This window comes from Ranitomeya variabilis, chromosome 6 (genome assembly GCF_051348905.1).
Source record: "Ranitomeya variabilis isolate aRanVar5 chromosome 6, aRanVar5.hap1, whole genome shotgun sequence".
NCBI classification, from domain to species: domain Eukaryota; kingdom Metazoa; phylum Chordata; class Amphibia; order Anura; family Dendrobatidae; genus Ranitomeya; species Ranitomeya variabilis.
In genome coordinates, this window is record NC_135237.1 from 184,102,361 (window position 1) to 184,125,573 (window position 23,213).

General features: G+C 40.0%; 1 protein-coding gene and 1 long non-coding RNA gene across 5 annotated transcripts in view; one reads left to right on the forward strand and one right to left on the reverse strand.

Annotated features, from left to right (window-relative positions):
* PDE1C (phosphodiesterase 1C) overlaps positions 1-23,213 on the forward strand; it is a 1,454,702-nt gene that overhangs the window by 823,313 nt on the left and 608,176 nt on the right. For all 4 annotated transcript variants that reach the window (XM_077269307.1, XM_077269309.1, XM_077269308.1 and 1 more), the window contains one exon: positions 15,481-15,597. In XM_077269307.1, the coding sequence (XP_077125422.1) occupies positions 15,481-15,597 (117 nt within the window). The remainder of the gene's footprint in view (positions 1-15,480; positions 15,598-23,213) is intronic.
* The window catches only part of LOC143782165 (uncharacterized), a 104,470-nt gene that overhangs the window by 3,441 nt on the left and 77,816 nt on the right, over positions 1-23,213 (reverse strand). The window lies entirely within an intron of this gene.

A 23,213-nucleotide genomic window follows, 5' to 3' on the forward strand; every position in this document is an offset into this window, starting at 1 on the left:
ACCATTGGTGTAAGCTGTGCGGTTGCACAGGGACCCAAGAGGTAAAGGGGGCCCTTTTCCACCTCTAAAGCAGGTGCATTATGATACATTATAATTAGGTAATAAACTGCTAAGGGCCATATAATGTTCTTGCATAGGGGCTCTCTAAAGTCTGTTATTGCTCCCGCACTATTCAAACAACCTTTTTCAATTACAATATTTCCCCATATAAAATAAAAACTGTCTTTACACATCTTTGGTGCAGGCACCATTCCAGTGATATTAGTGGTGGGTACCCTGAGGATGTGTTATGCCATATGAGCCCTGCAGTAACCCGGAAGCTAATTCACTCTAAATTCCGTCAAATGAAACTGACACCCAGGAGAAGTTAGAACTGGTGCTGCTCTCTGACTTTCCCTAGATGTCAGTTATGTGCAAAAGAAGCATGATTGGAGCAGCCGCTAGTTAGTTTCATGTTCAAGTAACAAAACAACATCATGCAAGCCCCAGGAGACTCAGCATCGACATCGTTGGAACAGTGATGGCACTGGAGAAGAGTACAGGCTATTTTTATTCAACATTGGGGAAAAGGTTGTCTGAGTAGTGGACACACCCCTTAAAAATGTTCTAAACATAACTAGAGATGAGTGAACTTTTTAAGGTTCGGTTCAGCTTGGCGAACTTCCCAATGTTAGCCGCACTTATCTGAACCCCATAGAATTCAATGGGAGGCAAAACCAAGCACATATACAGCACCATCAGAGGGGCAAAAAGCTGCCAAAACAGCTCAAATTAGGGGCAGACATCAATAAAAATGGCATCAATTGTCCCAGAGTACAAAAAGTATAATTGTGCAGCATGGATGGCTTGAAACAGAATTTCTATCTTAAACATTGATCAGTAACAGGTGGATGAGTGACTGGTGTAGGCCTGGCGCTCTGAGAGCTTTAACAAATCCAGGCAACACACATGAAGGAGACCCAACTTGTAGTCCAAACATTTCCAAAAATTAGGGTCAGACACCATGAAAAGTGGCATCAATTGACCCACAGTAGAAATTTTATGATGGCAGAGCAGTCAGGCATGGTCCATGCACAAGACAAGGTCTGGACCAGCATTTACAGCTTTGAAATAAAGTTGAAATTAAAAGCTGAGTAAGGGACAGGTGTAAGCCTGATGTGCTGAGAGCCCTGATACCTCATGCAACAGCTCAAACTGTTTTTCTGCTCAGTCACACCCAGTTGGCACAAATATCAGCTTTATAGACTACTATTGTTAGCTGTCAGGCATGGGCCATGCATAAGACAGTGTCTGGGTCAGCATTTACAGCTTTCAAATTAAGTTGAAATAAAGAGGTGGGTGAGGGTCTGGTGTAGGCCAGCTGTGCTGGGAGCCCTGCCAAATTCAGGCAACACACATGAAGGAGACCCAACTTGTAGTCCAAACATTTCCAAAAATTAGGGTCAGACACCATGAAAATGGCATCAATTGACCCACAGTAGAAATTTTATAATGGTGCAGCATAGATGAAACAGGACCTGGCCCAGAATTTCTAGCTTACAAATTGACCAGTAAGAGGTGGATGAGTGACAGATGTAGGCCTGGTGCTCTGAAACCCCTTCCACTGCAGGCAACCCAACAGATGGAGACCCAACTTGGAGTCTCCAAATGTAAAACTACAGTGGCATCAAATTTACCAGAATACAAATAGTATATTTGGGGCTGTGACACTTCTTCCACTACAGGCAACCCAGCAGATCGAGACCCAACTTGGTGTCTCCACATTTCAAAAAATTATTGGCACACACCACTACAGTGGCGTCAATTTCACCAGAGTAGAAATAGTATAATGGTGCTCTGAGACCTCTTCCACTACAGGCAACCCAAAAGATGGACATCCAAATTGGCATCTCCACATTTCCAAAAATTATCTAAAAGGCGTACCGCTGTGCGGCTGCCGTAGAAAGGGAGTTGAGCAGCCTGTCCAGTAACAGAAGTTATCAGTTGTCTTTGGATAGGATGAGACAGTGTTTTTTCAGTAGAGCTTTCAGTAACATTACTACCTACCCCACCTACACTTCAAACACCATGCCTATTACCCCTTCCACCACGACTTCACTTTTTGACACTCATGTTGGATGTACCCTTCCCTTCTCTTAACCAACTGTTTCACAACAATAGGCACAGATCTGTCAGTCACCTGTCACTAAATTAGTAATCAGTATTTATTTACTAAGATACACTAAGATACAGTGGCTGGACCACAGGATTAGCACAAAAGTTATGTAGGTTGAAATGTGGACTGTTGACTGTACCACACAACTAGCACAAAAGGACTTATATGCTGAAATGTGGACTGGTGGCTGGACCACACAATTAGTACAAAACATTTTAACTCTGTAATGTGGACTAGTGGCTGGACTAGTCACCACTTCAGCATATAAATCCTATATCCTAATTGTGTGGTCCACCCACTAATGACCAATAGACAATGACAGAAGCATCTTACCTGGGCCCAGGAGAAAAAGAGCTGGACTGTTGCTCAGAGGTCCAAGGTGTTGTTTTCAAATGAAAGTAAATTTTGCATTTAATTTGGAAATCAAGATCCCAGAGTCTGGAGGAAGAGTTGAGATGCACACAATCCAAGTTACTTGAGTGTCACGATCCATTTTTGGATTTGAGGCAGCTCTGGTTCTGCTCAGTTTCAAACTTTTTTCCTTTTGGACCATTGGGGGTTAATGTCAGTTTCTTTCCCCAGCTGGCAATCTGGTGTTACTGCAGTGCTACTGGGTCAGCTGATACAGGTGGTGACCACTCCCACCATCTTTTAAAAGGTCACCTGATGCATCATCTGACTATTGGTGATACAGTTCCTTTCTGGAGATCAGCCTAACAGGAGCAGTGCTCTGGTGTCAGCAATGTCTGGTGTTTGGAGTCCAGTTGCTGTTGTTTTCTGCGGTGTTGAGCTTAGCAGCGGTGTACATAAGCTAAGTGTGATGTTTATGTTACCTTGTCCCTTTGGTGTTTGTTGAGTCCCCCTGTGTGTAATATCTGCAGAGATGAGGCTAGAGCTCCTTGTCGGCCAGTGCACTAGCCAGGTCAGTAATAGGTGACTATTAGGGATAAGGTATCCTGACGGCGGCGGGGAAAGGACCCGCATAGGGCATTAGAGGAGTGCAGGGACGGGCTCAGGTTTGAGCTCAGGTGGTGACCATTCCCCATTCCTTACAGGTAGGGCCTTCCTCTTACCTATACCATCCCCATTGTATTTGTATTGTGCCACTAGCTGACCGACCATCCGTTGGGTCAAGTCACACTATGACATTGAGGTCTAGTGTGAAATTTACACATTCAGTAATGTTTTGGGATCCATGTCATCTGCTGGTGTAGGTCCACTGTGTTTTATCAAGATTAAAGTCAGTGCAGCTGTATGCTAGGAAATTTTAGAGCACTTCATGCTTCCCTCTGCTGATATGCTTTTTGGAGATAGAAATTTCATTCTCCAGCAGGACTTGGCACTTGTCCACACTGCCAAAGTATCAAATATCCACCTGAAGAAGACTGTGCACGCAGTTGAAATGCGTTGTGGTTTTACCCCAACTGGTGTCTGTGTTCTCCTTCTGCACTCCTGAGACCAGCTACTGTATTCTGTTCCTGTTGAAAGTATCAATACCTGACAGTATCACTGTGCTTGATTGGCTAGCAAACTCACCTAACCTTAACCCTATAGAGCAGGGGTGGGGAATGTCCGGCCCACGGGCCGTATATGGCCAGCGATATCATCTGGTGCAGCCTGCAGCCACTTTGCCCATTGTTTGTCCATGGGCCATTTAATTCTTCAGAGGTGTGTGCGGACAGATGCTATGTAGCCCGATGCCACCCCCATCGCTCATTCAACTTATCGGCATCATAGACACTGAGACATTTGAAGCAGTGATGGAGGAGAGAACGTCAGACGCTCCTTCTCCCATCACTCCCCCTTGTGACTTAGTGGGTGCACGATGACTTCACTTCATCGTGCGCCATGCTGTGCCAGCAGTGGAGCCGATGAGACCAGAGCAGCAGAGCCTGGAGCAGCGTGGGGAACAAGAAGAAGGGATTAAAATTGTGTGTATGCCCCTACAACTTCCCACACAGTATGATTACTCCACTTCTTCCCACACAGTTTAATGCCTTCCCAGCTAGGCAGTATAATGTCCCTACTGCTCCCCACACACCTTATGATGCCCCATAGTGCCCCACACAATGTAATACTCCCCACAGCTACCCACACACAGTATTGGGTCCCCACTTTTCCCTCATCATTAAGATGCTCCCAAGCTCCCCAACAGAATGATACCCCAACAGCTCCTCATACAGTATGATACTCCTACTGTCTCCTCTCCCACACAGTATGATGCACTCACAGCTCCCAACACAGAGTATGATGTTCCCAAAGCCCCTTCCTCACACAGTATGATAGACCCCACAGTCTCTTTACACATGATGTGATTGACTCTACATACCCCACCTACAGTATAATGCCCTAGTAACCACTTCAAAGTATAATGTTTAATAGCCCATCCATACATTATGATGACCCCACAGCCTGTCACACAGTATGATTGCCCCCACATCCACAAGTATGATGTCATCACAGCCTCCTATACACTGACAATTAAAAAAATTAAAGTATTGACTTAACATCATTCCCTTGATGCACTCTATCAGTCTGTAATATCACTGTGTGTGTACTGCGCTGAGACTCAAGATGCAAAAGCTGAATGGTAGAACATGAATGGTGGATCAGGGAACCAGTGACTCCCTATTCCACCATTGTATTCAAGTGTATCTGCTTCCTGAGGATGCAGGAACCAATAAAATACTGTTCTGGTGGTCTAGAGATATCATACAATTACAAATGTAACTATTCACTTTGCAATATGTAGAAATGCCTAGGAAAGTTCCAAAAGCAGGATAGTGGGCAATCTGCAGATTTCTCGGGGAGTCTCATTTAGAAAGAGATTGTTTCTGACAGACACAGGAACTTAAATGGCATAAAATATAACACGTGAGCAATTTTGCATGTGAACAATTTTTTGAAACAATTGTTTTCCAATATACTATTGCAATTAGAGTTCAAGCCTGTTCCGATACCACATACTTTATAATATTAATATTATCATTATTATTATTTATTGTATTCAATTTAGTAACAACCCATATTGTGTCCTTTATGCCCAGTGTTGAAAAAAATTGCATAAAAAAATTATAAGTATTAGTGTTTAACTTATTTAGTAGAAACCATTACTTAGGATTCAGAAATAAGAAATATATTTCTGAAGAAACTGAATATGCAATGCAGTAAATGACGTAAAGACAGAGTGTAATTTAATTATGAAGCTTTGAACTGTATTGGGCCACTGATTTCTGAATATTTCATCTTGAAGATCTGTTCTGCTGCATTATTTCTGCACCATTTCTTAACTACAGAGCCAGCAATAATATTTTCATAATTTTTTCATCAGTCATCATGATGCTGCTCAACCTTATAATGCATGGTCCGTTAGCCGTCTCAAACAGATGAGAGCCACATACTGGAACAGCTGGTCCAAGCATGGACTAATCTGACCTGGCTATTGCTTCACAGCCCTTATAAAACAATCAGCATACGCCTCATAATATGTGCAAGCCATACACAGTCTTATCCCATTCACGATTAGAACCGGTGCTAGTGAGTCTTTATAAAGGATGCAATCTTCACTGCTCCAAATAAATGGTTCCAAATCTAAGCTAAAGACATAATGGACCACAATTACATTTACCTAGAGAATTGAGAAAGTCACAGTTATGGCTATTATTCAAAAAGCAATTACTGTAGCCGTCCACTACCTTCTGGATGCATTTACAAACAGGATCTAATTTGAATGATCCTTACATTTATTTTGTTTGATTCTGTAGCAATGCTCTCCTGTCTGTTTTATGCATTTGATAAATTTTACTGCTCTACCTGTCAATAAAATACAGTTGTGTTCAAAAGTTTACATACCCGACAGAATTTTTGCTTTCTTGGCCTTTTATTTAGAGAATATGAATGATAACACCAATTTTTTTTCTCCACTCATGGTTAGTGGTTGGGTGAAGCTATTTATTGTCAAACTACTGTGTTTTCTCTTTCTATGTCATAATGACAACCCAAAACATCCAAATGACCCTGATCAAAAGTTTACCTACCCCATTTATTAATGTCATGTATTGCCCCCTCTAACATCAATGACAGCTGGAAATCTTTTGTGGTAGTTGTGGATAAGGTTCTTTATTTTCTCAGATGGATAAACTGCCCACTCTTCTTGCAAAGACCCTCCAGTTTCAGTAAATTCCTGGGCTGTCTAGCATGAACTGTGCACTTGAGATATCCCCAGAGTGGCTCAATGATATTGAGGTCAGGAAACTGAGATGGCCACTCCAGAACCTTCACTTTGTTCTGCTGTAGTCAATGACAGGTCGACTTGGCCTTGTGTTTTGGATCATTGTCAAGTTAGAATGTCCAAGTACGTCCCATGTGCAGCTTCCGGGCTGATATTGCAAATTTACCACCAGTATTTGCTGATAACATGCTGCATTCATCTTCCCTTCAACTTTGACCAAGTTTCCTATGCCTTTGTAGCCCACAGATCCTCAAAACATCAGAAATTCAGCTCCATGCTTTACAGTAGGAATGGTGTTCCTGCCATGAGAGGCCTTGTTGACCTCTCTCCAAATGTAATGTTTATGGTTGTGGCCAAAAAGTTCAGTTTTGGTCTCATCACTCCAAATTACCTTGTTCCAGAAGTTTTGAGGCTTGTTTCTGTGCTGTTTTGCATATTGTAGACAAGATACTTTGTGACATTTGTGCAGTAATGGCTTTCTTCTGGCGACTCAACCATGCAGCCAATTTTTCTTCAAGTGCCTCCTTATTGTGCATCTTAAAACAGCAGCACCGCTAGTTTTCTTTGAGTCCTGTATTTCAGCTCATGTTATTTGTGGATTTTCTTTGAATCCCGAACAATTTTTCTGGCAGTTGTGGACGACATTTTTGTTGGTCTACCTGACCGTGGTTTTGTTTTTACAAAGCCCCTGATTTTCTATTTCCTAATCACAGTTTGAACACTGCTGACTGGCATTATCAATTCCTTGGATATCTTTTTGTATCCCTTTCCTGTTTAATACAGTTCAACTACCTTTTCCCGTAGATCTGTTGACAATTCCTTTGCTTTCCCCATGACTCACAATCCAGAAACATCAGTGGCTGGATGAAAGATGGAAGGGTCTGTCTGGATCCTAGAAACCCACTCAGCTTTTATGCACATACACTGATTACAAGCAAAGAGGTCAAAGGTGAGGATGTTACCTTTAGTAGCCATTCAAACCCATTTGTGTCAACTTCTGTGCATGTTACCAGGCCAAAATCACCAGGGTATGTGAACTTTTGATCAGGGTCATTTGGCTGTTTTGGATTGTTTTTATGATTTAAAATGAGAAAACCCAGTAGTTTGACAATAAATAGCTCCATCCAACTACTAACCATGAGTGGAGAAAAGTTTTGGTGTAATCATTCATATTCTCTGAAAAAGGACAAAAAAGCAAAAATTCTGCCAGGGTATGTAAATTTTTGAGCACAACTATATATATCTTCAGGCCATATTCACTCACCCATAATGCTTTCTTCGTAACTTCAGAATTAAGTGCTAACTTTGTGAGCATTCAAACTACCTCTTATTCTACATATTTCCTTCCACCTTAACCTACATCCCACATATTCCTTGCTCTAAAATGCATTTGATATTTGTGCATACAATGATAGGAGAATCATTCTAGCCGATAAGGGCTGGTGAATCGCTCATGAAGTTTTACATATAATACCTATTTTCTGCAAAAGAGGGCTGGAGAATACAACACAATAAATTTCATCATTATTCTCAACCCTGTGTCTTTATACTGTAGTGTCACGCTGCTGCTGCTTTGCAGGTAGAAGCAGCTCCAATAGATAGCAATAGAGTGGAGGGAGGACTGCACACAGCAGAAGCAGACCTGCAGCGCAGCAGTGAGGCCACCACCAGGTGAAAGCGGAATAGAGAACAAGCCAGGTCAATATTAGTCTGTAGCGCAGTACAAAAGGAATAACCAAGTACAGAGTCAGAAACAAGTCAAATGGCTCAACTGGTCAGGAGCAGATATGCCAAAGACAAGAAACAAAACAGCACGTCAGAGTCCAAGTCAAAGTTAGGTACCAGAGAATCCAAACTCGAAAGGGGAGCACGGAGTCGGGACAGGAAGAGGGGAATTAACAAACATGGGTTCAGTCAGCAAGCAGTAGGATGAATCAGGGTACGCAGAGTCAGCTACACACGCCGTAGACAAAAACTATAACTGACATCTCCTACAGAACACGACTGAGCTAAATAGCAAACCTGTACCCAGAATGAGGCAAAGCAAAGTTAACCCTTGACATGATTAGCCTGGGAAAAGGCAGATAGAATGCAAAACGCGGACTGGATCATGACATGTAGGCTCTGAACAGCAGAACTTAATACTTTTATTTCAGTTATTACTCTGTAATGACTGATTTTGTTCATGCACAATGTGATTTGTAAGGTGCTAGTGAATATACTGGCTCTATATAAAGAAATAAAAGATTGAAAAATGATTATTATTACTCTAGTCACATACTACTTCATAGAACAGTAGAAATGCCACTTCGTCCACATCACTTATAGTTGGTGACTGTTTACTGCAGTCCATTCTGTAGAGTAAAGCAGTGGGATTTCCCTGTGACTTTCCTCTATTACCCAAATATTGCCCTTGGGTAGATGGATGATATAGTTTATTAGTTTATAAGTATTGATGAGCGAGTATGCTCGTTACTCGAGTTTCTTCGAGCGTGCTCGGGTGGTATCTGAGTGTATCGGTGTGCTGGGAGATTTCGTTTATATCGCTGCAGCTGCATGATTTTCGGCCGTTAGACAACCTGAACACATGCAGGGATTGCTTGTTTCTTAGGGACTCCCCACATGTATCCAAGCTCTCTAACAGCCGCAAATCATGGAGCTGCGGTGACATAAAGTAAATCTCCGAGCATGCCGAAATACTCGGAGACAACATGAGCATGCTCGGACAAACTCAAGTAATGAGGATACTTGCTCATCACTATTTATAAATAAAGGTATGTTTTAATGGATATGGATGCCATACGGACACAACAATGTCACGGCTATGGGTTCTATAGACAAGAAGGACTTCTCCATTAATACTTAAATTTTAGGAATCAAGCAGGATGAATTAATTAGAGCTTCTCTCTCTCACAAAATGTGGGACAAGTTAATAACTTGCCATGATCAACAAGTGTCTAAGCTACAAAACCCTTTTTCTACTGCAGTTTCCTTAATATGCCTTTAAAAGGAGGTTGGTACTAAGTTTATAACTTATCCCCCATCCGTTTTCTGATTACTGAGGTACAACCACTGGGACTCTCTGTGGGTCCCTATTTTTGGCATTGATGAGAATCTCAGCAGTTGACTCCCCAGTAGTGTTGAGCATTCCGATACTGCAAGTATCGGGTATCGGCCGATATTTGCTGTATCGGAATTTCCGATACCGAGATCCGATACTTTTGTGGTATCGGGTATCGGGTATCGCACAACATTAATGTAATAATGTGTAAAAGAGAGAATTAAAATAAAAAATATTGCTATACTCACCTCTCCGACGCAGCCTGGACCTCAGCGAGGGAACCGGCAGCGTTGTTTGTTTAAAATTCGCGCTTTTACTTGGTTACGTGAAGTCCCGGCTTGAGATTGGTCAGGGCGGCCATGTTGCCGGGACGCGGACCAATCACAGCAAGCCGTGACGAAATTACGTCACGGCTTGCTGTGATTGGTCCGCGTCCCGGCAACATGGCCGCCATTAACCAATCACAAGCCGTGACGTCACGGGAGGCTGGACATGCGCGTATTTTAAAAAGCGCGCGTGTCCAGCCTCCCGTGACGTCACGGCTTGTGATTGGTTAATGGCGGCCATGTTGCCGGGACGCGGACCAATCACAGCAAGCCGTGACGTAATTTCGTCACGGCTTGCTGTGATTGGTCCGCGTCCCGGCAACATGGCGCCGTGACCAATCATAAGCCGGGACGTCACTGGAGGCTGGACACGCGCGTATTTTAAAAAGCGCGCGTGTCCAGCCTCCCGTGACGTCACGGCTTGTGATTGGTTAATGGCGGCCATGTTGCCGGGACGCGGACCAATCACAGCAAGCCGTGACGTAATTTCGTCACGGCTTGCTGTGATTGGTCCGCGTCCCGGCAACATGGCCGCCCTGACCAATCACAAGCCGGGACTTCACGTAACCAAGTAAAAGCGCGAATTTTAAACAAACAACGCTGCCGGTTCCCTCGCTGAGGTCCAGGCTGCGTCGGACAGGTGAGTATAGCAATATTTTTTATTTTAATTCTTTATTTTACACATTTATATGGATCCCAGGGTCTGAAGGAGAGTTTCCTCTCCTTCAGACCCTGGGAACCATCAGGAATACCGTCCGATACTTGAGTCCCATTGACTTGTATTGGTATCGGGTATCGGTATCGGATTGGATCCGATACTTTGCCGGTATCGGCCGATACTTTCCGATACCGATACTTTCAAGTATCGGACGGTATCGCTCAACACTACTCCCCAGTAATCAGTTCAAGGGCTTGTCTGGTCTAAAATGAAAAATCTGTAGTAACTCTGTGTGACTGCAGACCTTTACCTTGGAATCCCCCCAGCGCACGCACTGCGCTCTGAGAAGATTTGCAGGCTTTTGCTTCAGGACATGCGATATGCATGCTCTCAGGCAGAACCCGTCTCACTGTATGCTAGTGTATGGAGCAGGGTGCAGGCATCTAGTGAATACGGCTGTTAAGTGGGCATGGACATATGGTGGGCACCACCTTTCTCCACACACTTGTATAGAGCTAGGTCATCCCACTAGACGAGCTCTGGCCAGGAGTATGCATATCGCATACATCACCACCGTTCCCAGCTCAGAAATCGTCAAATCTTCGCAACCCACAGTTTGTGTGCTGAGAGGATTCAGAAATCTGCAGACTTTTCATTTTGCACTGAACAACTTCTAATTATCTCCAATGCTATGGATATGCCCACCATTCAGACATGCTATCAAAGTTTGATCAACGAGTCCATGAACCATCAGAATGAGAGTGTCATTCAAAAGAATGGACAAGGTCTAGTATTAGGCACAGTGGCGCCTAAGGATAGACCATCAATGAGCTTGTCCTATGCAACTTCTTTAACATATCATGTATAGCCCATATCAACGCTTGAATGGATATTTAATTTTTTCTATGTGTGTTTTGCAAATTTATAATATAAACTGCATTATGGAGTGTTTATTAGAAAAGTTGGGACAATTCAGAAAGGGGAGGAGGGGGGAGGGAGAAGGGTTGAAGCTTGACACGCCGAGACATACATCTGAGAGCCGTTGCAATTAAATATAACTGGTGGGTGCCGTACCTTGCTGGTGATTTTCAGCTGAAGTAGAAGAAAAGAGAAATGGGAATTTCCAGCACGTCCATCCAGTGTAAGTAAAATAACCAAAATTTATTAGAACATTTTAAAAAACAATTTTAAAAAAAGAGAGAGGAACCCTCTTTGCCTGACGCGTTTCTGGCGCACCACAGCGCCCTTAGTCATAGGAACTAATACAACATGGATAAACAGGTTTATATATGACAGGGAACCAATCACAGACATAGCAATCAATTTCATTGGAAAAGGCTGCAGCTAGACTCACATAACAGAACTTTACCTTATTTTTCTCCAAATATATTAGAAATACACAAATATCTGTTTTAAATTACCACAAAATCTGTTTGTCAATTCAATATATATAAAAAAGATCATTTTTGTAATTCATACCATGTGGATATTTGGTGTCTAAAGTTAGAATCCAAAAAGCTTCCCGCAGAGCTAATTGCTTCCTCCAATCTCCACCTCTAGGTGACTGACTAACCCTTTCAATGCCAAAAAAGGAAAAATCTGATAGATCGCCTTTGTGCACAGAAATAAAATGTTTAGTAGCCCCAGAATAACCTGAATTACCATTCTTTATATTAGCTATATGTTCCGAAATTCTTTTTTTAATTTTCCTTGTGGTGTAACCTATATAGCAAATATTGCAGGCTTTGCATTTTATGCAGTATATGACATGATCAGAGTCACAATTGATAAATGATTTTATATTATAAGTGACATTGTGATTCGAAGAAAAAGAAGTTCTTTTATTGTCTGCAAATTTGCAGACATTGCATCTATTACCAGAACATTTAAAGAAACCCTTCACTGATAGCCATGATGTGGGAGTTTTTTTCGGGCGCACCATACTGGGAGATAAAACATTCCCCAGTGTGCAACCTCTTTTAGCCACTATCCTGCATCCGTTTTGGAGAATTGTGCACAAAGATCTATCTTGATTAACTACAGGAAGATATTTGAGAATGATCTGTCTGATTTTGTTATATTGACTATTGTAAGCAGTGGAAAAAGTGATCTGCGTTTCATAAGCGGCACTTACATTCTTATTTTCAGAATACAATAAAATGGCACGTGGAATCCTGGAAACCTGTCTGAACGCATGCCCTATGTTAGACCGTTTGTACCCTCTATCAAGCAGTCTATCAGAAATAATGCGACTCTCCTTATGGAAATTTTCTTCACTAGAGCAAATTCTTCTTGCTCTGGTGAGCTCCCCCCTAGGAATGGCATGAATAGTGTGACGAGTGTGTGAGCTTGAAGACATCAGGATCGTATTACCAGAGTTGTCTTTTCTGTAGAGTGAGGTGTTAACCCTCTGTGTTGTGTTACTGCCTGTAAGGAGTACATCCAAGAATGAAACTTCATCTGAAGGAATGCCGCTGGTGAAACGCAGGTTGCACTGATTGTCATTCAGATAGGACATAAAATCAGAAAATTTAGTCACCTCCCCCTGCCAAATTAGCAAAATATCATCCACAAATCTCCCATACCAATTAAGGTATGGGAGAAATGGATTGTCATCTGTAAATATGTAAATTTCTTCCCACCATGCCATAAATAAAATTGCTAAAGATGGAGAGAACTTAGACCCCATAGGAGCACCCATGGTCTGGATGTAATACTCATTTTGGAACATAAAGAAATTGTGCTTTAGTAAATAATGTAAAGACGCAAGAATAAACCATTTCAATGAGTCTGAGTAACTGCTATACTTATTTAGGTGATATTCAATTGCTGTCATAGCCAAAGAGTGGGGAATGCATGAATATAAATTTGTGACGTCACAAGTTACAAAAGAATAATTGTGGCACCACTGAAAAGTGTCAAAAACCTTCAAAACTGATGAGGTGTCTTTAAGATACCCTGGAATTCTTGGGATCAAAGGTTGAAGATACTCGTTAATCAAATGACTAAGATTTTCATTTAGGGAACCCATCCCAGAGATTATAGGTCGCAAAGGCGGAGGGAAAACATTTTTATGTGTTTTTGGGAGCCCATGAAAAATGGGAGTAATTGGATGTTCTGGAAGTAGCCATTTATAAATTTTGTTGTTGATGACCCCCAATCTCTGTGCATTATTTAGTATATCAGTCATGTCATATTTGAAAGACAATGTAGGGTCAGATCTTAAGGAAGTGTATGTGCTGGTATCCTGTATAATAGATATTATTAATTTACAGTACAAAGCAGTATCTATGACTACTATACAGCCCCCTTTGTCCGACTGACGAACTGTCAAATCATGATTACGTTGTAAATCTCTAACAGCCTGAGATTGAATTTTACTCAAGTTACTTCGATAATTGGCATTCCGTGTTTCAGCATGTAGTTTTTTCAAATCCTGTTCTACTAAGGTCTGAAACAGGTCTAGAGCAGGAACTCTTGATTGGAGGGGGTAATATGCCGGATTAGATGAAAGCACCTGCACATCTTCGTCCTTTATTTTGTCCTCACCAGAATTTTCTTCCTGAAGGGAGGTTAAAGTAAGCAGCATGCATTGTTCCATAAAGGAAAGGGACGCATTATTTTCCTTGGTGCCATATGATCTTTTACTACCAGGATTAAAGTCATTTTGATTATCTGAAAAAAAATGTCTTTTGACCGTAAGAAGACGAGTAAATTTGTTGACATCTTTAATAGTCTCAAATAAGTTGAAATTGCCAGTTGGAACAAAGTTCAGACCCTTAGCCAATACTTCAATTTGTATAGGGGATAGAATGGTAGGAGTCAGAACTATGACACTATCCAGATGCTGGTTCAATACTGATATCTGCGTTTCCTTTCCCTCCTGGGATATCTTCTCCATTCGTCTCTTGCGGGCTCTCCTACCCCCCCTCCTCCTCCGGCGTTTTTTGACATAGCAGTGTTGTGAGCATGTCTGGCATCTGCACTGGAAAAGGACGCATCTGTTTCACAATCCGATGGATTATACTCCGATGAAGAAAAAGACACAGATTTTCTACGTGCATATTCACATTGATGCCACTGAGGTTGGTTTCTAAGTATAGGCTTGGGTGTATAATCAGTCCGTTTTTTCCATGAATACACTTTGTCATTTTTATAGTCAAAAGAGTCTCTGTTAAACTTAGATTTTTTCATTTTTATAATGGAGTCCTCCATAGTCTTTAAATGATCAGTCATCTTTTTAGAAAGCATATCAAAATCAGGCTGGTCTGTGTATTTGGAAAGTTCTTTGTTAGTATTATCAATGTCCACCTTAAGTTGATGAAGTTTTATTTCTTCATATGATATAATCAAACTCATAAGTTTTAGCGAGCATTGTGAAAGAATCATATTCCATTCAGAGAGAAATTTATCAGAAAAAATATAAGTAGGAGATTTTTTCATACGCAGACCCCTGGGAACCATTTCTTTTTCAACATATTTTCTAAGAGTATTATTGTCCCACCAGGTGCGTATTTCTTGCTGAGAAAACTTCTCTAGTTTTGAATAGAGATCTTTCAGCTCACTGGGTGGTGCAGAGATACCATCTGTGTTATCAAACACTGAGGCTAATTTAGCCATGCGGGAGTCCATGATTAAATGAAAAACTGCACAGTGTGTATAGATAAAACCACACTTATGTGCTAGTTGCTGCGTTTCCCAAACATCAAAATTTTGCAACGAAATAAATAGTAGTATTATATAATACCGTCCGTATGATCAAACAAATATATGAACACACTCGAACTTTGAACAAAAACTTCAGCGGAGCTCCAAATCACTGCATAGACAATTCAGAAAGGGGAGGAGAAAAGTTGGGCTTAACATTCTTAGTGTTAATCATATTGTTAGTGTAGATCATATTGCCCTAAAAGAATCTTTTAAATTTTTTTGCATATTTTTATGTATTTGGTGCTCACAGGATGAAAAGTAAGCTTTAATCTGTATGTTAATGCTATAGTCCATGTGTTGGGTAATGAATATTGATAACTGTATGTTGTTCTCTTGCAGAATGTTGACAAGTGGTCCTTTGATGTTTTTGCACTAAATGATGCTAGTGGCGATCATGCACTCAAATTCATCTTTTATGAATTACTCACACGTTATGATTTGATCAGTCGCTTCAAGGTGGGTGACTTCGAATATACTTTAATTTTTAAATCTGTTACCAAACTACTGAATCAGAATTAAATATCCAGTGATATGATAATTAAAGACTAGATATATTGCTTAAAGTCATCATGCAATTTCATATGAATCACTTGGAAAAATATTTTAAATTATGACTGTACATTATCTAAAGTAGTCTGCCTGTTACAAACTGCTAATGATAATTTAACTTTGCTTTAAGAAAATATATATTTTTACACTTTTACAGTGTATTTTTTAGTAGACACTATGGTTCATGGCTCTTATCTCTAAAATTGTGCTGTAATCATTACATTAAAAAAGTGGCAGAGTGATATGGGAAACAGCTCTATTACCAGACAAGTTTTATGTGCAATATATATATATATATATATATATATATATATATATATATATATATATATATATATATACACACACACACACACACACAAACATATACTATATATGATCCAAAGGCGGACTTGGATCAATTTAGCCGCAAGAAGAGAACCATATAAAAATGCAATATATGTAAATCTTTGTCATTAATATATAAAAACAAGGCGAAGCAATATCAGAAAAACAAAGTATCCAGGAGAATAATAGGTTCACACTACGACAAATAATATCATCACATTTCCATGACTCTATGAAAGGGTCCGATATGTGTACTAAAAGGAAATCCCCATCTATTGTTGTTATTCGCTACTGCAGATATGTAGGGGTAATGCTAATATATACTAAGTTTCCCCTACTCACAATGAGAAGATACGGCCCTCATAAGTCGGCACACATAACCATAATGTCCAAAATACGATTAATACCTTAAGGGGTGAATCCCCAGGCAGACTCAATGATGCAGAACGGGAAACTATCAATCCTCCCTCGTGCGCCCCAACGTGCGTTTCTCCCTAAGCTTCTTCCGGGGGCGTGACATTGTGAGGGACGTGTGGCTTCTTATGTGATGCACAGCCAATGAAAATGCCGTACGTCAGTAAAGGGGCGGAAGTAATCAGAATGCTTTCCTAGCTTAATGGCGCATGCAGCTTCTGCCCTGCTCCTGTAATAATATACATCTCTGAGCAAGCGCTCCTTTAGGAGGCAGCGCTCCTTTAGGAGGCACCGCTCCTTTAGGAGGCACCGCTCCTTTATGCTTTCCATGCGGTGTGCATGCGCGGTACGTCCTAGCTCCTAGCATTTCTGGGAGTGCTCGTATCTGGTCACGCTTGCAATCCACCTAGCGTTCCAGGGAGCGCTTGCTCAGAAATGTTATTATTACAGGAGCAGGGCGGAAGCTGCCTGCGCCGTTAAGCTAGTAAAGCATTCTGATTACTTCCGCCCCTTTACTGACGTACGGCATTTATATATAGTGCATTTTTATATGGTTCTCTTCTTGCGGCTAAATTGATCTAAGTCCGCCTTTGGATTATATACGGTTTTTTGAAGTGCCATAGAAATTTAATTAGGACAGTTTTTGGTGGTTTGACAAACATATACTGTATACTTACAGATCTTGCAAAGTTTACCTTGGCTCAGAGTCAAGTTATCAAGTGTTGTCAGTCAAGATAACCTTTGTCACATCTGTATATTATTCAGTACTAAAACTCTAGTCTCTTTTAGATGTTTAATAGTCACTTTTCTACAACAACTAGGATGTTAATACTCAAATTGGTTATAACATGCAGATTTGTCAGATCTAGGTGGAATCTGTATCAGGTGTACTTTAATTAAATGTTTAGTTCCAAATTTGGACATTATCACCTATACATAGAATAGGGGGTAGCTACCTCTTTGTTGAGGTCCATAACTGTGCTTCTGGCCTCTGGACAACTTCATCTCTGACTACAGATTTTGTACATTTTAATGTTATATTGGGTTCATGAGGCAAAAAGATAATTAATTTCACCATGGACATTTTCCTGCAGATGATGAGGCCCATACATTATCTTTGTTGGTTTGAGGCCCAAACATCATTTTGGTCTGCTTAGTGAGGTCCCAATAGAAATAGATTGAGAAGCCCTCCTCTATGAGACTGCTAGAGACAGACCAGTACAGCTCGATCTCTGCTCCATTCAGACAGAGGTCTGCAGAGCCCTATTCTCAGGATCTGTGGGGATCCTGGCAGTTGGACCCTGTAAATGGACGTCATTCCCCATCCTGTGGATAGGCGATAATGTTCAAACTTGATACAGGTTGTTTTCTTTTCCTTTCCTACTTTACATCAGCATCTCTCTTACTTTGGTGTTTAATATATACCATTCCATGCTACCACATACTAATAAAGGGAACTACCTTAAGATATGGCTTTGTGGAGATGTTTCAATGCAATCCAAAGTATTCCTCTGGACTTTTAGCTAGATGGCTAAAATTGGAAAATCGTAATGCAGAACATCTCCATGTAGCCACAGATGAAATTGATACTTTCAGTTTTGAGAAGGAAAGATATTATTGTACTGTGCTTGCTCACTACAGATTCAAATTCTTAATTAATTGTATTGCCTTCCTTGATTAATGATGTAATATTTTATCTTGTACTGTCTAGATGTGCAACTTATTTACTTTAAAGGGTAACAATTTTGTTGAATTTTTGTCCTTTTAATTCATAATTAGGAATGTTATTAAGATTACATTCTTGGACCTTCAAATTTATATGACTATTTGTCCTTTACACAGCAAGTATAGCAAGGGCCATAGAATAACACGTATTTATTTAACTTATATTATGTTAAAACAAAGCTTTTAGATGTATAGATATCTTGAAGGATTGTCCACTACTCGGGCAGCCCGTCCTCAATCACCTTATTCTCCCATCTAAAATAATAACAGCCCCTACTCACCTGTGATACTGGCACCAGGTCTCCTGGGGCTCGCAGGATGTTGTTATGCCACATGCGTTCTGCAGCCAATCAGCAGCCACTAATGGGCCACTTCACTTCCATTTTCTTCAGATAAATCTGAACCTCACTCCAGTTTTCCCCTTGAGAAAAGCTTCTGGAGGAGTTTTCAATTTTGTGCAGTTTTAAGCAAACATAACTTTTTTAAGGTATTGCAACTTTTGGTGCTAAAAAGGCTCAAAAACTGGTTAAAGACAAAAAAGTATTTTTTATTAATACAACAAGACCAAAAAGAAGAAAAGTGACTTCAAGAAAGGATGAATTGGGGCCAATAACTTTACAGAGCCTGAAAGTTTTATGTTAGAAGAGTTATGGTTTTAATATGGGATGTAAAATGCAGATTTTTTATTCCTGATGGGAAAATACAACATACAGTCATATACCTACAGGGCTGTATTTTACATGTTTATGACAACTTGTTATTGTTCTGTGACTGCCTATTTCCAGTGCATTGTCTAGCTGATTAAGTATACATTTATCAAAAATACTAGCTTTACACTCAAGTTATTTTTCCTGCAAAAAGACTATTCAAATGTTTACTTGATGTCTATTTAAAATGAATTTCATCTTACCAGGTTAAAAGTAGTTAGAACACTTATAAAGCATTAAAATGTTATTCACTGTAGATTTCTACTAGAGAGATGAAAAAAAGAGACAAATCCAGATTACATTTAACTGAGTGTTATTTAAAGAGGATTTTCATATAAATCATAAAAATATCTATATATTAGTAAATGAGATGTAATGGAAATAACCAGATTCTGATGATTATGCTTCCTCTTCTATTCAGTTGTAAAAGTAAGACTGGGCACAAATAGGCCTATAGTGTTTGATTCTTGAAAAACTACTTTGAAATTTTATTTCCATTCGTTTAAAGATGATTTGTCAAAAAGCTATACTGTCTTGTGTAAAGGTAGCATAACACAGGGAACGGTCTGCTGCACTATGACCCAAAGCCTCACATAATAATATTGTGTTATTTGGCTAACTGCACCTAATAGAGAGCTTGGACTGAGTTTCCTTTATTCTTGAAGGCAGTGCTTGTTTGCCTCCTGCCACTCTCAGAAAACACTGACAAGTGTCATGTATCTCTATGCTTGTGTGACAGTCAGAAATACAACAAAATCACAGCTTAAATGTTAGATATCTTTTATTAGGTTATATTAGACAAATGACATTGAGTTAATAATTATTTCTTTTACGAAAAGGTCCAAATGTTCATTATTCTCATGGTAAATAATTGATCTCATCCTTTAAAACAACACTTCCATTGAAAATGTTATCCTCTAAACCTAAAATATGTAATATGTAAATATGTCTGTAATACAGTGTAGTTTTATTAAAATACTTAGAGTTCACCATCTTCCATAGTTTCCAGTCTCACTCCGGTCCTCTTCTAGATGACAGGCCTTCAAATTAGACTAGCTGGATCAATTAGAGATTTACGTGTGAACTAGAAGTTGCCTTGACAAAGTAAGTCTATGGAATCAACAATAGTGAAACTAGCAGCGCCTCACACAACAGTCTCTGCCTGAGTGAGCTGGCAAATGAGAGATGAGTATTTACATGACCCTGAAGAGGACCAGAGCGACACTGGAAATCTTGGAAGACAGGGATTGGTAAAGATTTTATTACAACTGCACTGCACTATAGACATAATTAGAAAGGTTTACAGATTACAAAGGTTGCGGGGAGTGCTTGTTTAAGCAATCATTTATACTGCTAATTGGTTATGAAAGTAACCTGTAATTATGCTAACAAAGCTGACATGTTTGTTCTGTTTGATAAGGCATATACAGTGAGTTTTATTCTTTTTGTTCAAGAGAAACATATTGTCATGATTTCACCTATCAGTGTGTCTCGACAAAATGAATGAAAGTTCTGCCATACAATCTAGGAGAGGGCCATGCTAAACAATCAGTATGGTGAAGGACAGCTCAGCCATCCAATCGGATCCTGGGGCATGCTGAGCTGTCAGTGTCTTGAGTGACAGTTTAGCCATCCAATCAGGGCACGGTCATGCACTGGCTTTATTCATATGTCTTCTGTTTGTAGTAATTACCTGGATATTCAGCTAGCACTCTGCCTTAGAATACTGCCCCCAGACTGTGACCTGACTACTCCTTTGTCTCACTTCTCCGTCTATGACATACCATCCTGGCTTTTGACCTCGGGACCTCTTGACTACCCAGCCTCGCGGCTTGTCCATGAGTAGTGACTAGCATCACACATATCAAGCTATTTTGTTTTTTGACAGAACTCATGTAATAGATATCTACAGTGATCAAGCCAAGACAAATTCGACCTCATTTTACCGACCACAGAATATCTTCAAAAACTGACAATAAAATAACAAATACAAGAGACAAAGGCTCTAATGTATCAAATTCTTGCTTAAATTGATTTGAAACATTGGAAAATTTTTGTAAAAGTAGTGTAAATAAAAACAGAAATGTACTCCAGTGCTGGGCAGGAGTACATTTCTTGCGGTGGCGGGCAGGAGTACATTTCTTGCGATGGCGCACAGCAGCTGAAAAATGACCTTATTTCATGAAGAAGGTGATACATCTTTGAATTCTGTAGTCTGAGTGTACCACAAGAAGCTGCTATCATATTTTGCTTTTTTTTTTCATTTTATGGATTTATATGCTATTATCCTAGACTTTTAAACTATAATGGTCATCTAAATTAATATGCTATTCCTTTTCCAGGTCAAGCTTCTGCAAACATTTGTAATATTTTATTATTTGTCATGTCAATGAATTGATCTGTTTTTACAGACGTCTAAACTATTTGAAAGATGAATATTATATTTAGGATAGGAAAAGGGTAGAAAAGTAATTGTAAAATTACATGGTTAGCAAATATAATACTGATGTTTGTGTATAAAATAAGGTTTTGATGCAAGTTCACATATGTGCAGTGGCACTTAATAGACCAAAACAGATGCTGGTATTCCAAATGGCACACAGGAGTAGACGGCCTTGATACAGATTTTGCATCAGGGCCCATTTGTTTAGAGTTCCTCTTCTCAGAGCAGAGAAGCAGTATAGTGGTCTGCTAAAGTAGATGAAAAATGATGCTGTTATTTCTTTGCTCTTTGTTTTTTGTCTACTGCTTTTTTTATTATTCATTGTTATATAATGTTCTAAAGTTTATTTTATCTTGGTCTTCATAAACAAAATTTCTTCTTCTTATCTTCACTATGAGTTAGGTTAGGTACGTTGTTTTAATGGTATTTGATATAATGAAAAATGCACATGCAAAATGTTATATTTAAAGAGAACATGCCATAAGCTTTAAATGTATGTGCATTCCCCTGCAATGAGAACATGGAGAAATATTTTGCATTAATGCCCCTTCTATGTGCTAGAATTACACCAATGCTATTAATTTGTATTACGGTAATTTCAATACTTTATTTGGTGGTGAAGGATAAGGACCATGCACATTTCCCTTTATAAAGTACAGTTAAAGGGTTTTGTCACATCACACTAACTTTTTCTTTTAGAATTGCTGATCTTTATGGTCAAGCTCTTTTAAATCCTGACAACCAAGTGTTAATATAGAAATATATGACTTGGACATTTTCTCTGATGTTCCAGCTACAGGAGAACTTTAATCTTACAATATTACGTGGCATATTTGATCAGGGGGAGTTCTTCAAAGGGGATGCCTGCTGTTCTGATTAAAAAAAAATATTGAAAAATACTGAGAAGGGAGTGTTTTCTATGACATCTACATGCACTTTTAGGACATAATGATGAAGGATCTTACAGGGGTTGCCCAGTCCAAATTGATCAGTCTGTGGGCTTGGCCGACTAGGGGGCATAGCCTCACTCCGTACACTGGCTGAGAGGATGTACCACACATACATACAGTGCATGCACTGGGGGGGGGATTTATAAGTCTATAGTCACACAGAGTCACTGCAGACTTATCGATTTGGACAGGACAACCCCTTTAATGACCTAATATAATGATTAGCACCAATGAATATACTATATTTATTTACTTTTCTACTTAATTCATGAAAGAGTTAATCGAATAGGAATGGACACAAGTTCTATTTTCTTTAACCAACTTCTTGGAATCATAAATTTAGCAATTGTATGCAGTGGGGGAAAAAAGTATTTAGTCAGCCACCAATTGTGCAAGATCTCCCACTGAAAAAGATGAGAGGTCTGTAATTGACATCATAGGTAGACCACAACTATGGGAGTCAAAAAGAGAAAACAAATCCAGAAAATCACCTGGTCTGATTTGACAAGATTTATTTAGCAAATAATGGTGGAAAATAAGTACCATATTTTTCAGATTATAAGACACTCTGGATTATAAGACGCACCACAAATTTTGCGAAGAAAAATAGGAAAAACATTTTTTTTTTTTATAAAATGGTGGTGCATTTTATAATCGATGAGTCTTATTGCTTACCAGGGGTGTTGGCTGCAGTGAAGCAGGGTCTCAGGGTCGCTGCTGGAGGAAGCAGGAGTGGGGTGATGCTGCATGTCGCATGTTGGGATGAGGGGAAGTTCCGATGTGTGGCCCGGCGCTGCTTGTGTCTGGTGCTGCTGTGGGTGTCCGGTGGTGCTGCTGGGATGTCTGGTGCTGTTGCAGGTGTCTCCGGGGGTGCTGCCTGGGGGGCTCTGCTGACATTTTGTGAAAGGCCAGAACCCCCAAAGTTCCATGGTTTCCTATGCTGTGGACTATGAGAAA